The following is a 15568-nucleotide window of genomic DNA, read 5'->3' on the forward strand; positions in this document are numbered from 1 at the left end:
TTTCCATTTAAACCAGTACTTCCTGAGAACAAAAAAGAAAATAAACAGCAAAATATTTAAAAATAAAGTAAAATAAGTATATAAAAAAATGTATTAGAACCTAACTAAAGCCACTGTATTTATGTATTCCTAACAATATCAAAAATTCCCATCCAATCCATCTTAACAGAAACAGCAGATCAATCAATGTCGTTAACTTCTCACATAAATACCTATATTAAATAGTAGGTAGACTTAACTTTAGGCATATTACAATAATTAACTATTGTATCGCTAATTAGTTAGTTAAGGTCTTCGGTAAGTTCTAGTGTTTGAGATTGTGCCTTTACATGTTATATAATAAAACATAATATTATGTTTGTAGATTGTTTGTATAATAAACCTACTTATATATAGAAGATTTTTGCAGCTTCCTACGCGTTCGTGTAATGGTGAAACTAATTAATTGCATAAGCGTTCGAATATACACGTGACGTTGTGAGTTCGAATCCCATTTGGGAGGGGAGTGGTGATGGGATATTGTGGTTTTTCGTTTCCTCGTTCTGGTAACAAAGCAAAACGCGGTGCTGGGTTTTGCCAGTCAACACGCAATGCCTCGAGAAATCGGCGGAATATGGAGAACGGAAGTGTCTTCGTAGGAATGAAATGTCTTAACAATAGGTGCTCAGGTCCTCTATTTCATAAATGTTATAAGTATAGATATTGCCGTGTCTAGAGATATGTTCCAGGAGGGTCCCTTATTGGTTTTGAGCTGATCTTTTTAAGATAAATTTTGGCATGAAAACGTAACAAACAAATGTACATTCAAATTTATTATTATAATTTTGTTATGAAATTTCTCTTTTGACGGTTGTGGGTTCGAGTCGACTCGTGAAATAAATTCCTTAATAAAATCATTTTCTCTGATAACAAGGCAAACGCGGCGTTAAGATCCGCCACTGAACACGCAATGCTTGCAGAATTCGGCGGAAAGTGATGAGCTGCGTGTTAAACACAAGACTCCCTCTGCCTACCCTGCTGCATGCGGGATACAGCGTGAAGCTATAAAAAATATATATCAAGACGAAAAAATGAAAGAAAACAGCCAAATTGTAAATATTGCGTTTATTAAAACCATCATGGCACCGTCAAAAGGCACGTCAATCACTCAATTATAACAATTATATACAAATTAAATAAATAACCTAACATCGTTGTCCTAATAACTGTTGAACAAGAAACATGAAAATGTGCTTTATTTATTAATTATTAATAATAAAATATTAATTAATAATTATTATTTATGTCAGTCTAAAATTTACTGTAACTTGAAGTCGGGATCTATATCTAGCTCTAATAACGACTGTCTGATAAGTTCTCGTTAAAATTTAAAAGCTCGGTATAGTGGTCTCTTTATTGTTGTAGTATTAAGAATCAAACGGAATTACATTAATCTGCTAGATATGTTAACCAGAACATGTCAGACAGTGGTTTTAATATATCTAAAACATTGGTAAAAGACTTTTCTAAAATGTCTATTGTTTAATATTAAATATATAATAATATTATTATTAAACTAAATTATTATTACTATAACAATTAAAAGTTATGTCAGTTTACATTGTTAAATACTTAATGCAAGTTAAAGGTTCTCATACAATATTTGAAAATAAAAACTAGAATGTTCTAGAATAACTCCAGAAAAAGAAATAAAACTTTTACAGTCACTTTTCACACACAATAATAAACAAATTAAATTGTTTAATAACATAAAGTTAACTTTATATGTAACGGGCTAACATGTATTGATATTTTCTTTATAATAATCTATGACGTTATTTCCTCATCTTGTAAAACCTTACGCAATTCTTTTGTTACTTTTAAAATTTTCTCAATAACTTTTAAATTTATTTTCGTTACAATCAAATATCATAAATTAACCTTTAAAAAAAGAAATAATAATAAAAAACTATTCAAAATAACTTATTAAATTACTGATTTATAACTATTATAATGTGAAATAGAAATATTTACAAAATGTTTTTTTATCAGCTTTAATACAATATCAACTTTAATTGAAACTATATTAGAAAGTTTCTTATTTTATTATTTTTTATATTGTGATGTTAAGAAAAGTTATTTTACCTTATATATGGTTTTGGACGTATATTTTAAGTACAAGAATCGATTTTTTTATCAATTCACTAGTATTTATTTTATATATATTTTATTTCAGTGCATTAATGATAATCTATATCATTAGAATAAAATTTATCAAAATTTTGTATTCAATTTCAAATTTTTATTTCAATTGTTACATAAATATGATGACAATGCACATTTTTTCAAAGTGGTTTTAAAGAATGTGTTCTCTTTCATATTGCATATAATAAACCAGATAAAACTAGGTTTGACTAGTTTTTTTATTATTTTAAGAAGAGTACATTAGAAACTTGTATAGTAAATAGAAGAATCGCGGTGGTTACCAGTTGAAATATATCTAAGAACATTTAAAATTAAAATTTTAATAAGAATAAAAAAGTGAAAAAAAAGATAAGTATTAAAAAACAGCACTGTAGTAAAACAAATTTTCACAAAGTTTTTTAATAATGTAAGAATTCCTTACCGTAAAGTATAGAATATATAATAATAAGCTTAATACTGTTTATATTTTATCACATGTATTATCAAAATCGATAAATCATTAATTTCTATATCAAAATCCATTTGTATATTCAATTAAATGTTTTTTAAAAATACACAAATTCAAATGCTCAAAGATTTAACCATATATTTTTAACGGCGATTATTAATTCATTTATATGAAAAAATGCTATTTATGTCTATATAGGTTCAGTGGATGGATAAATGGCAGTCACGTACACTAAACGGTCGTCACTACAAATATACTATTAACAATAAATTAGTATCAAACTAATATAAAAAATGTTTAGACAAAAAATATAAATAGACTTCCTGTTTACAGAAATAATTTGAAGTAAGCAGACAATTTTCAAAATAAATATGTGTCACAAGGTCTCAAACTTATTATATTAATTAACTCTAAAACATATAAAACAGTTTTGTTATGTGTAATGACACAGGTTCTCAAACTAAGAAACAAATTCCAAAGAAAATAATAATACTTCCTTCAGTTATGATATTTCTTTTAGTTCGGCAACGCTTCTCAACTCACTTCATATTTTCAAAGAAACGGTCATAACTTTCACAACTCTACGCACGAGCAGACGCGGGATGGTACGTGATAACGTTATGCGCGTGCGTGAAAGCCAGTGCAGGGGGAGAGTGTTCCGAGAGGGTTGCGGGAAGTTGTAACGCGCGACTTTTCCCGCCCAGCGTGCAACGTGTGGTTATACCGCTTTCCACTTCCACTTGTAGCTCAGACCCGGTCAATCTGTGGGACGGATTTTATTTTAGTGTTGATTTAAATGGTAGGTCTAAATTATATAATCTATAAGAATGCGTTTTCGAGGCCGTCGTGACCAAAAACGGCATTTCAAATACTCACAAATGATATCTATGAGCCAATACTCCAAGTAGTTCACCGACCAAATCATTATTGTCACCATTCTCCAAGCCGACCACTAAGTCATTCCGAGCGGAGGGTATGCTCAATATTACTAGCTGAGCGGCGCTGCTCATTACACGAACTGGTCCCACCTGAGGGACAAATATAAAGATAATAATGTTAAGTTATAAGTTAATGTTAACTAAGAGAAGATATATGGCAAATTTTAATTGTGAGAGGTACATAACTCTGACCTCGGGTACAGTGGTCTATATACAAAAGATTAACATGATATAATATAGCCTATAGCTTTCCTTGAGAAATGCACCATCCAACACAAAAATATTTTTAAAAAAGAATCTGTAGTAGCAGTTTTGCTGGGCATATATTTGCGTCAGCTTGTAAGAGCAGGGTTGTGGGTTCGGGGGAATGACAGGCAAGCAGGAAAGTGGAGGGCACTACCCTTGCTATATGTGGGATGCAGCGTAAGACTAAAAAAATATTACCTCAGTTATAGGCGTAGGTTTTTTCAAAGGTTTAAATGAACTCGCATCCAACTTGTAAATAGAAGTTTCCGTAATCAAAATACATCTTTCCGCAAGTTTATTATATCTGTTAAATTTGTGTATTTTACATGAGAATAATGCTTTGCCGATATTTTGTGATCTGTGGAGGTTCGCCATTGTTGATTTGTATTGGGCTGGAAGTAAAAAAATATGTTACTTTAACATAAAAAAAATGTTAGCTTGTCTATAAGGTAAAAGTCATTTTCTAGAATTATTTTGATTTACGTTTTACTGAACCTTTTTTACAAGGATTTTTTTATTAACCTTAATTATTTCAAATGATAAAATATAATAAGTATAGAATACATTATCTCTGACAAATAAAAAAAAACATATATCAATAGACAATCAAATTCCAAATTCATAAACTTACCAGCTCTATCATTATAACTATTAAGCGCCAAATAATCGCCTTGCCACAACCTATTCGCACCCCACTGGCTCCGCCTCGACTTTAGTACACTGGCCGCAGATATCTTAAGTTTGAGCTGTGGCCATTGTTCTCTTGGCACTGGTTTGAGGACTAAATATGCCCGCCAACGTCTATAGGCCCCCTGGATGAGGGGGACTGCGACCCGACGAGGGGCCTGGGGCCAGTGGGTTATGATGCCGTGGTTGCGACGGAGCTGAGTTTGGAGATCGACTATGTAACGTCGGAAGCGGTAGCGTCTGTAAGTGTATACATATTTAATGATATGAAGTGTATTGTTTATATAATTATTATGTTAGTTGTTGCCTGCGACTTCGCACGCGTAATTAATAATAATAAGTTTGTCATAAAACCCTAATGCAAGAATAAATATCTATTAACTCCACAATGAGGGGTTTTATAGAAATTAATAGTTTTCTAATCAAAGCAATGTAATTAAAACAGAGGAAAAATATCCATTACGACAATAAATATTCAACTCACTTCCAAGCATTATAAATAACCAGAGCTGCCTTCATTTTCCTGTATCGCTGCCTTGCCAGTGTACCCCGCCATAACTTCTGTAGTAGTATTACTATTGAAGGAATGAGCTCTGCTCGAGCTGCTTCTAATGAATGTATCGTTTTGGCACTCCTGGAATTTAATTAAATGTTGTTTATTTATTGATTCATTGATATTGAGTTTATTATTAATAAATATGTGATTTAGGATTATTTGCTTAGTAATAAGTATTCTGAAATATCTAATTTGAATTGACTCTAATCGATGCTTTAACCAGATATCAGGATTGTTCATCAATCCGATAGGATAGACCTAGATTATCTGGATTATCCGTTACAATCATGACGAAAACTGCTTCATTTAATTTTATCATTCTGTATATATTTATAATTGGGCACATAAAAACTAAGTGTCAAAATAACTCAGCAAAAAAAGCCAATGGACTAACTTAGCTAACCAAGCCCACTAATTTAACTAACTAGGTTAGTAATTACTACCTTAGCTAACTAAGGTAGCTAAACTCATCGAAGACAACTAACTAACATGTCACCGACCGTATAAACAGCTTGGTGTGCCCGAACTGCACGTCCGTGACGCGCAGGTCCCGCAGCAGCACCATGACGGCGTCCTTGTCCCCTGCGCCGCGGAAGTTGGGCCACGTGTACTGCGACAGCATCTTGTAGCGCTGAAGGAAGCGGTCGTAGCGCTGGCGAGACGCGAATCCGGCGCGGCGCACGCGCACGTTCTCGACCAAGCCCAGGTAGGCCACTTGATGACGCACCTGGGGTGAGACAACAGATATATAGTAAATTTCACCTGAGGCCTCGTTCCCATGGTAAAATGGTATTAACTAATACTGGTGTATCACACATAGCACATTCTATGTACTCGGTGACTAACATGGTGTGAGACAAGTGGTATCTATATTTGTTAACATTGCAAAATCTCAGGAACTTCTAGTTAAAAATTATTCCGCGTAACTATCTACAATTAACTTCAGGGCGGCCTCGACTCCAAGGCAGTACTGTATTACGTAGTGAATACTAACCAATTTATCATCCCACATGTGAGGTGCCTGAGCCGGGTTAGGTTTAACACAACGCACATAAAACGGTTCTTTACTGGCCAGCCCAGCTACCAGTGACGCCATTGAGCTTCTGAACAGTGACGCTGCTGATGGAGGACGTTTCGAAGTCTAAGAAATTACATGAAAAACATCATAATTAGTATTGCAGCATTAAAAAATATATTTCAATTTTGATATTTCTCTGCTCTAAGAAACCGCATACTTAAGTATGTGATATATGTATATTTCAGCTTGAAAGTTCTAGTTATTATGACTCGACAGACGGATGGACAGTTGCACTGGAAAGTGAGCTTTTACATAAATTTCGAAATACGGAAACACTGACGGACGAATAATTTTAACCGTCCGTCTGTGTATTATATATTACACATATATCATTTCAGCATCTACCTTTAATATATTATCAGCACCCTCCGGCCACATGTCACGTAGCGAGGCGTTCTGCGACGCGTGGAGTAGCCGCTTCAAATCCTGCCAGAGGGCATCTTTGTTTTTGTCCATGAAGCCGGTTACTGCGTATGTCACGTCGCCTGCGTAGTGTCTGTATGAAAATATAACTAATAGAATCTTACAAGTAAACAGGTATGCTTTATTTCATCAAAATGGAAACACTTTTTTACTATAAGCCTTTCCGTCCTTGAATTTAGAGTCTAGCTTTGTCTAATAAACAAAAACCGTCTAATATATTTTTTAAAGTTTCACGCTACAAGTACATCAGGTAATAACATGGTAAACTAAGAGAAGCTGTGTTGAATTTTCCCAATTTTCAAATCATTGCGTGTTGTGCTAAACTCAACGTTGCACTTTGCCTTTTTAACAAAATATGAGAACGAAACTTATTAATTTGCCCAAGTGGGAAAAACAACTCACGACAAATACTGAATAAATTATATTACACTAGTACTAAATAGCTAGTCTATTTACCCACTCGGCTAACAGATGTATGTAAAAAAAAACCGTTTAAAAAAATATTAAAAACTTACGTAATTCTAAAATCAACGCCATGTTTCAATTTCTTATCGGTCGGTGAAAGCTGGCGGGAAGTGTAATGCTTATGTCCGTTTAAACGTTTATCCATAGCTTCTAGGAGTTGTGTGTCCGATATCTAGGTAAAGACAAAATAATAGTTGTTTATAAACTACTATAATCAATTACAAGTAATATTTATAGAGTAGCAGGATTTGAACTCGTGCTTCTGAATTCTCCTTGATCAAACCAGTCAAAACAGACCACGCAAGACACGAATAGAGAAAATTAAGAAAGGCTTCATACATAACAGCTACGATGCCTTGATGAAGAGCACCAGTTTGCCAAAAAAAAAACCTGTTATTAAAGTGCTCTATTAGTGACTGTATCTATTTTATATAGAAGTTCTTTACATAAACCAACCATTATAAATAGACCAGAACAGGCGAGGCCCGGCTAGGTTATACAGAGAGAGGACATACCACACCATACCATTCCACAACAGTTCAGGCTAAACCAGAACATACCTAAGATGAAATAATATAATTTTCAATCATGATAGCTATGATCGTTTACTAATTCGCAAATAACTTTTTTTAAATACAAGTCAATTTATATAAATTAACTACTGTATCTAGACCACACCAGACCACACTAAACTATATCTTAGTACATGAAGCAACTACTACATCTAAACCAAGCCAAACCACACCATAAAAGACCAGACCAGACCAGATCATACCTTAGTAGGATTAAGACAGGCTTCGTCCATGATAGCTATAACGCCCTGATGAGGAGCGTCTACCAGCTCGCAGATAACTCTGTTATTGAAGTATTGTATGGGCGTCCATTGTATGCCTTCTCGGGCGTATTCTTCTTGTTCTTGCTTGAGGACTAGCTCTGTAATTTATGAAAATATAGATTGATAACGGAAATCGATGAGGTATGTTATAATTATAAGATTTTGTTTTGAATATAAAAAAGTATATCATGTCCACGGATTTTTTAAAATGTTATTTGAAAATAATGTGGGTCCGATCGAACGCGAGCAAATGAAAGGAATGTCTTAACACTAGGTTCTCTCTGCCTACTTTGCTTTGTGCATTTGGAAATAATAAATATTCAGCACACATCCTGAATCTAGAAAAATCTTGTGATATCGTGGATTTGAGTAAATGCAGAGATTTTTATTTTATTTTATAACAGTTTATTTACTAAGGATAATTATCTCATATATATTTTTATCGTCCGTTTACTAAAAAAACAAACAATACCTTACCAATAAATAACTGTTGCAGCTTTTCATTACAATAATTAATGCAGAACTGCTCGAAACTGTTCGTATCGAATATTTCAAATCCATAGATATCTAACACTCCTATTAGGGAGCTTTTGTATGAACTGTGTGGCGCTTCTATCGCTTTGTTGATCTGTGGACATAAATAAAATGTTATAATTTTTTAACCTTACGCTGCATCCGGCATATAACAGGGGAGGCTGAGGGAACCTAGTGTTAAATTATATATTACGTGTTGAATGTACTATTGTGGCGGAATTCAACGCCGCACTTAGTCTTGTCTCCAGAACAAGGAAATGAAAATATATTTAAATATAAATAATTCATTTTTCCGAGTGGGATATTGTAGAGTAGGCAGATTATATTTGAAAACTTTAAATATACAACTTAATGTTATTTATACCAAAAATAAAAACTAACCTGTTGAACAATCCAAGTAAACAGCCTATCATACGCGGCCTTTGCCAACGCTAGTCTCGTATAATTGGCGTCTGACAACGAATGCTCTTTACTGACAAGATCCCCTCCAGCTGACAGTATTCTACCTGACATAGCTGACTTGAGAGCCTCTTCTGTTATGCCTAGTGAATTGACACATTGTTTTAATGGTCCTCCGACTGATATGTGGCCATCTTGATTTTCTGTGAATGTGAGTTCGCCCTGGAAATTAATTAAATAAATGAAATATGACGAAAATATCAAAATATTTAAAAATTATATTTGCTTAACGCTGTCGCTGTGCTTCTAAAATGGCACGATAGTCAGACAAGTCCGAGTGCTAAGACATCCCAATCCTCATGCATCACCCAATTTTCCAGACATTGCGTGATGAGTGGTGAGCTCAACGCAGTGTTACCTATATCTTTTCACCAGAACGAAGGAATAAAAAAAATGCATTCCACCGAGTGAGAATCGAATCCGAAATCAATATTTTATTGTTTTGAAAATACGACACCCTCATATATATCATTTTTATGTCATTTTTAAATTATGAAATCCGTGACTTACACGACTTACATAATATACTTACTAACTTACATGTAAATATTATTGAATGCTATATAATCCGGCGAGAGTACATTTAACCTTAACACAAAAACTAATTAACTTAATAAAACGAGGTTACTTATGTTTATTTACTTGACACTGCGTGTGTAAATCAAATATAAAAGTAGTTAACATTTTAACTACCATAGTAAAATTTGATCTTAATTGTATCTTCCAGTAGCTGCAGTATTCCCCATATATCAGGATAGGCAGAATAAACCTAGTGTTGAGACACTCCGTTCATCAAGATCTTGTTACCAAAGGGAGAAAATGAAAATAATTCACTCCCATGAATGGGATCAAACCCACGACCGTCGCATTTATATCATAGGCTTCTGCCACTGCACCACGACGGCCACGTGTTTAAACAATACTTTTTACTACCTCCTCACTGTTACCATAGGTTAAGTAAGAGACTCCCTTCTCCACTTTCCGCCCAATTTCGAGATATTACATACAATTTGTTGATAAACATTCATACAATTTCAAACAATCTCCTTACCACGAAGTCATCACATAACATTAAACGATTAAATGGAATAAAAAGGCTCACCAAAAGTATGACTCCAGCGACGATTCTCCATATATCATCAACCACCGACGGTGAAAAGTTCAGGGCATTAAAGGCACTATTTGTAACACTATAGAGCTTGGAGTCCTGTGCCGTGGCCCTCTCATTGCCAAGAATTTTGTATACAGCACTCGAGTTGAGTCCGTATTTCTTTGTGTGCGTATTGTTTGTGCTTAAAAGCTGTAAAAATTATAAGTAAAAATTGTGTAAGCTTTTACTTTAATCAACTTTAGTTGTTAGAAGTGCGTAATAATGTGAATGAGGAGAGACAAACATTAAAAATATTACATATGTCCACGTTTCTATAAAATATAAAATTTAAAGTATACTTTAGAAAAAAAATAAAAAAGCAATTGTAATATGAGAGACAGACAACTGGAAAATATAGATATTTTGAATACTGGTAAGATTCCTGCAAGTGGAATTGTTTAAATTTTTAGAAATACATTATACACGGCTTAGTTTCGAAAAAACCTGGAAAGCTATACATTCATAATTCATATGATTTTTTTATGCTTCTCATTGAATCCAGCACAGCAGGATAGGCAGAGGATAGCTGAGCATATAGTATTAATACACTCCGTTCCCATAAAGACAATACCGTTCAACACTTTCCGCCGAGTTTTAGAACTCAGCGGTTACCAGAGCGAGGAAACGAAAATATTAAATATTAAATTTCCTCGAGTGGGATTTGAACCTACGATCCGTCGCGTTTACAATCGCACGCTTCTGCCCCTGCGCCACGACTGGCCTAATAATTAATTAACATGTTATTCACAATATTTACCCATACATATGCAAAAAAACATTAGATAAGCCAGTATTTAAAATAGTGGAAACATTATTTACTGCGGTTTCATGTAAACCTAACAAAAACATTCTAATGTAATTGATGCATGCCTTTGAAATAAAACTATTTGTAAGGCGTCACTTTATCAATATTCTTCTATTTAAAACTGATGTGACTTTTTTTTAGGTTAATGCTGTATTCCTTATATAATAACAGGGTAGTCAACCAGGTAGAAATAGGGAATTTCCTGCATAATTATTGAGAAAACAATAACATACCTGATAAAAAGAATGGAAGTTCCTTTCGCCAGGCTGAAGGTTCACCACTCTACTCTTCTCCAAGAGGTAGTTACTGATGTGACCACCTATCGGGTCCCCTTTATAATCGAAATGTATGTCCATGTACTTGCCGAAACGCGAGGAGTTGTCGTTGCGATTCGTTTTCGCGTTACCAAAAGTTTCCAATATGGAGTTTGACTGTATTAAAACGTTTTTTACTCTGTGAAATAAAAAAAAATGAACATTTTTAACATTTATAAAGATTTAATTACAATATTTTTTATCGTTTTTTTTAACATAGCAGAACTCGAACTCGCGCCTCTTGAAGACAATCTAAATTCTCTGACCACTAAGCCGTACACTCTTATTAAGTTACATTGAAATTCTTATATGCCTGAAGAACACAACTATTAACGAATAGAGTGATCGTACTTCACACTTCACAAAAACTAAAACTAAATCAAGAAAAATGGCACGGACGACTAAAGTCTATGATAAAAAAAAATAGCTTTCATATAAATTGACCTATATAAAAACCCAGGATAATATAAATTCTAATAAAATTTAAAAAATAAAATTCATTTACATTGCAATACAAAGTAAATTGTAGGCGAGCATTACGATTAAGTACATACATGTACATACATACATTTAGATTAGTACCGCAAGGCCGATGCACTAATGTGGTTGCATGCGTCGTAGGTAGGAATATTGTGTCACTTTACTATTCAAATTTTAATATTGGCCATCGAATGGACTACAGAATGGAATTAAGATATATTAATAAATAGGGTCCCGCTCGCAGCTTCGCCCGCTTGAACTACACAAATATTTATTTACTAAACTGGATTACTTACGTGTTCTATTAATTAATATTATCATTTTTAAGAGAATCATAATAGTTTTAGTCAATTCAATAATATATGATATTACTTTTTTTTATTTATGAACCTATTGAATTAAAACATTATACTAAATGTTAAAGAAGCTTGTCAAAAGAAAATAGTGCAAACTGCATATAAATCGGTAAAGCCGTGGCTTATACGAACGTAAACAAATGCACAGACTAGCAGACATATCAACGAACAGATAAAAAATTAAAATTTTAAAAATTAGTTAAATGTCTGCAACAACAATTTTCCTTAGGTAGGTACCTTCTATGTACCGACATCGAACAGTTTCAATTCTATTATAAGAATAAGATAAAAAAAATAAGTAAAGATGTTTAATGGAATGGAAATAAAATATTGTCATGTTAGGTTTCGTAGAGAGGAAAAGAGCCTTGGAGAGAATTTTGGGCGGCGTTAAGTTTCGCCATTAATGCATCGATGTCATAGATCGATGCATTCACATGATAAAAGAAGATAAATAAAATAAAATTAAATATTTACCTGTCAATATATTCTCTATGCACTTGCATGGTGTTCGCGGCTATGTACTTCATGATGAACTTCGAAGCTTCCGTCTTCCCCGCACCCGACTCACCCGATATAAGGACGCATGTATCTCTTCCCTGAATAAGAATAAAAAAATGAGTGTTCTAACTCTATCATTACACTGTCGCCATGGTGGCGCAGCGGCACAGCGTCCAACTATAAACGGGTTCTATTCCTACCTGAAGGAATAAATTATTTTCATTTACTATTAATTTATTTACGATCAGTCAGTATGTAAAACGTCGTATGACAATACTCTCAAAATAGTTTGAAGGATTCAATATTACTGAGAACTTATGCATTAGAAATACCTTGTCCTAAAGATAACCTGAAGAAAAGTATAAAGTTATTATAAAAATTTCATCCAATCAAAGCATTACCTACGGAAATCCTATAGAATTTTTTTTTTTTAAATCGGTTAAAACAAAAAACAAAAGACTGCTACGACAATTTAACAACATTATATTACACAACAACAACCCGCGACTGTAACCTATTCCATTCCATTCCATCTCTCAGGTAAATTGGCAATCCCGATTTTCCACTGGAAACGACCAGCTATCATCGTTAAGTGGTGCTATAGACAGACAGACACTATTCTGGTTTTACGGTCAGTAATGCCGCGTGAACTTTACGGCTCTTTCGCTGCCCTTTCCGTGTGTCGTAAATGGCAACACATTTCATTGTCGTTTTGACAGCTTTGATTTAATGAAGGCGAGATTCATGGCTTGTTTTACGCATTTTGCAGGTTAATGAGAAACTACTGACATTTCATACTGACATATTCTCCGAATATAGATATACTGCATGTTGTTAGAATGGAGTTACAGCATTAGTTTGAGAGATCAGTTTGTTAAAATAATATTTTTTTTTCCGTTCCGATTTAGACATTTCAGTACCCTACTTTCCTCCGAATTCTCGAGGCATTGCTTTATTATGAGAGCGAAAAAAAGAGGAAATGTAATGTCTTAACTCTACGTTCTCAGCCTATCCTGCTATCCCGCAATACAACGTAAAGCTAAAAATTATGTATATAACTAAAAACACAAAAACTTAATAAACTAACCCAAAACAACGCTAATAAACTTCAAAATGTTCATCCATTATCTGTAGCAAGTATTTTAAAACATAAGGACAACATCAAAGGAGCCGTACGGGTGGTCGAAGCGTGAATAATTCGCGCCCATATTGACTGCCGCCGCTTAACTCCTTGAATGGACACGCCACCGACACAATGGACACTAAACTGTGCTACTTTTGTCCGTAATAGTATAGTAACTACTTCAACGCGCGTCGTACATCAAGTTAGAGCTGAAGAAAAGCATGTCATGTTCTTAAGTATTCGTTAATTATTACAATGTTTAACGAATTGATGGACGATGTTTTTATTTTTTATTTTGATGGATTATTTAATTTTACTAGATTTAAAAAATACATATAATCTCAAAATTGAAAAAAGAAACAACCTGTGCCAATTGTACCTACGCCGCGGTCTACTATTGCTTTACGTCATTTCAATAGTTTATTATCCTAACAATGAAATAATCTTTTATTGAAATTTCAAAGAAAACAAAATCCTATGTGGCCAGAGGCACCATCGTGGAAAATGGAACAGGTTAGGGACACGATTCCCATTCGAGGCAATGAAATATAATAAAAAAACTAAAATCCTAGGCCATATAACGTCTTTTAATGGACATACAAATCGACCAAGTCTAAATTAACTTCCGTAGCTTTTATCGTAAACTACAGTTTATATATCGTAAACTATAGGTTAAGCAATAACCATCAATCATACTAATATATTTTCCAATGTATAAATTAAGAATAAAACGAATATTAAGGATTATATATTTAGGTACAAAACTTACATAAAGGAACGACTACACATAGAGGAAGAAACTACACAGAATCTATGGATAATATTTTAAAGAGATTTTTTGGAGAGATTTAAATTTTAGTCAGTGTCAGTAGAAAAAAAACCAAAAATAAAGCGTAGGAAATAAATTTGACAATTTAATAAGTTTTTAAAAAAACAACACAAAGACTATTATTTTTCTAACTATCTCTACAAATCTCTTGTATTATATAGAATAGACAGAGGTAAACCCAGTGTTACGCCATTACATTCTCCACATAAAAAAAGAATAGGCAGTTGTGGCGGAGAGGTAAAGCTTCTCGCCTCTCAATATCTCTAAAATTGGGCGGAACATTGCTAACGGAGTGTCTTAACACTCTGTTCCCTCTGTCTATCCTCCTAGCTTAAAGCTAAAAAAGTCTATTTCCTTATATTCACACCTGTTGCCGTAACACCCTTTGGCAGGCGTCAGCCACAGCATACACGTGGGGGGGCACTTCGAACATCTCGCGCCCCCTGTACTGCGCCATGTGCTGCTGGCCATAGATGTCGAGGTTCTTGTATGGATTCACTGACACCAGCACTTCGCCTATGTACGTATAGATTTTGTTATTTTGAAATCTGCAACAATGGTAAACTTAATTTAGTATAAATTCTAGAATCATAGAATTCTATAAGAGATTGATATAAGACTTATAACTTCAATAAATGTCACTTGCTTATTATGCAATGTAGAGATGTTTTTTTTTTTTAAATACAATGCTTTTTTTCTAGAACAGAAACATGTCTCTAAAAATATAAAAAGTAAAAAATAGAATGATCTTTCACTCGATTCTCTTTTCCTACCACCAGGTAGTGCCTATTTAAAAAAAGAAAAAAAAAAAAAGAATACCATGTCTTCTTAAGAAAGAGAGCAATTACAAACACTTAATCGTGGCATTAATTGAATCTGCGACCTTGATATTACAAAGGTAATTAGAATCCACCTGTTTAATAGTCTGAAAATAATTTATTATTCGTTGACGGTATTATTTAATGAATTATCAATAAAATTGAGGTAATAAATAATTTTAATAAAGTGCGTCGTGGAGTTTCTCCACTGAACACCCAGCGTCTCAAAAATTGAGCGGAAAGTGGGGGAACCTCAGGTCCTAAGTTTAACACTAGGGTCCCCCTGCCTGCTGTTTTTATTAAATAACGTTGAGTATTATGTTAATAACTAGTATGAGCTTT

At 33.7% G+C, this 15568-nt stretch overlaps 1 protein-coding gene across 1 annotated transcript in view; it reads right to left on the reverse strand.

The window, feature by feature from the left end:
* Nucleotides 1-1089: 1089 nt before the first annotated feature.
* The window catches only part of Myo31DF (Unconventional myosin ID), a 32152-nt gene continuing 17673 nt past the window's right edge, over nucleotides 1090-15568 (reverse strand). Inside the window, exons 2-17 of the mRNA XM_085194279.1 lie at nucleotides 14776-14956; nucleotides 12433-12554; nucleotides 11042-11261; nucleotides 9956-10153; nucleotides 8776-9015; nucleotides 8338-8488; nucleotides 7801-7958; nucleotides 7076-7197; nucleotides 6483-6633; nucleotides 6054-6200; nucleotides 5560-5786; nucleotides 4988-5137; nucleotides 4448-4743; nucleotides 4015-4208; nucleotides 3509-3660; nucleotides 1090-3394 (exon numbers count right to left, since the gene is read on the reverse strand). Of these exons, the coding sequence (XP_085050405.1) occupies nucleotides 3214-3394; nucleotides 3509-3660; nucleotides 4015-4208; nucleotides 4448-4743; nucleotides 4988-5137; nucleotides 5560-5786; nucleotides 6054-6200; nucleotides 6483-6633; nucleotides 7076-7197; nucleotides 7801-7958; nucleotides 8338-8488; nucleotides 8776-9015; nucleotides 9956-10153; nucleotides 11042-11261; nucleotides 12433-12554; nucleotides 14776-14956 (2890 nt within the window). The 3' untranslated portion in view covers nucleotides 1090-3213. The remainder of the gene's footprint in view (nucleotides 3395-3508; nucleotides 3661-4014; nucleotides 4209-4447; nucleotides 4744-4987; nucleotides 5138-5559; nucleotides 5787-6053; nucleotides 6201-6482; nucleotides 6634-7075; nucleotides 7198-7800; nucleotides 7959-8337; nucleotides 8489-8775; nucleotides 9016-9955; nucleotides 10154-11041; nucleotides 11262-12432; nucleotides 12555-14775; nucleotides 14957-15568) is intronic.

This window comes from Heliconius melpomene, chromosome 12 (genome assembly GCF_056956725.1).
Source record: "Heliconius melpomene rosina isolate 202511_hmr_F chromosome 12, ASM5695672v1, whole genome shotgun sequence".
In the NCBI taxonomy this organism is placed as follows: Eukaryota; Metazoa; Arthropoda; class Insecta; order Lepidoptera; family Nymphalidae; genus Heliconius; species Heliconius melpomene.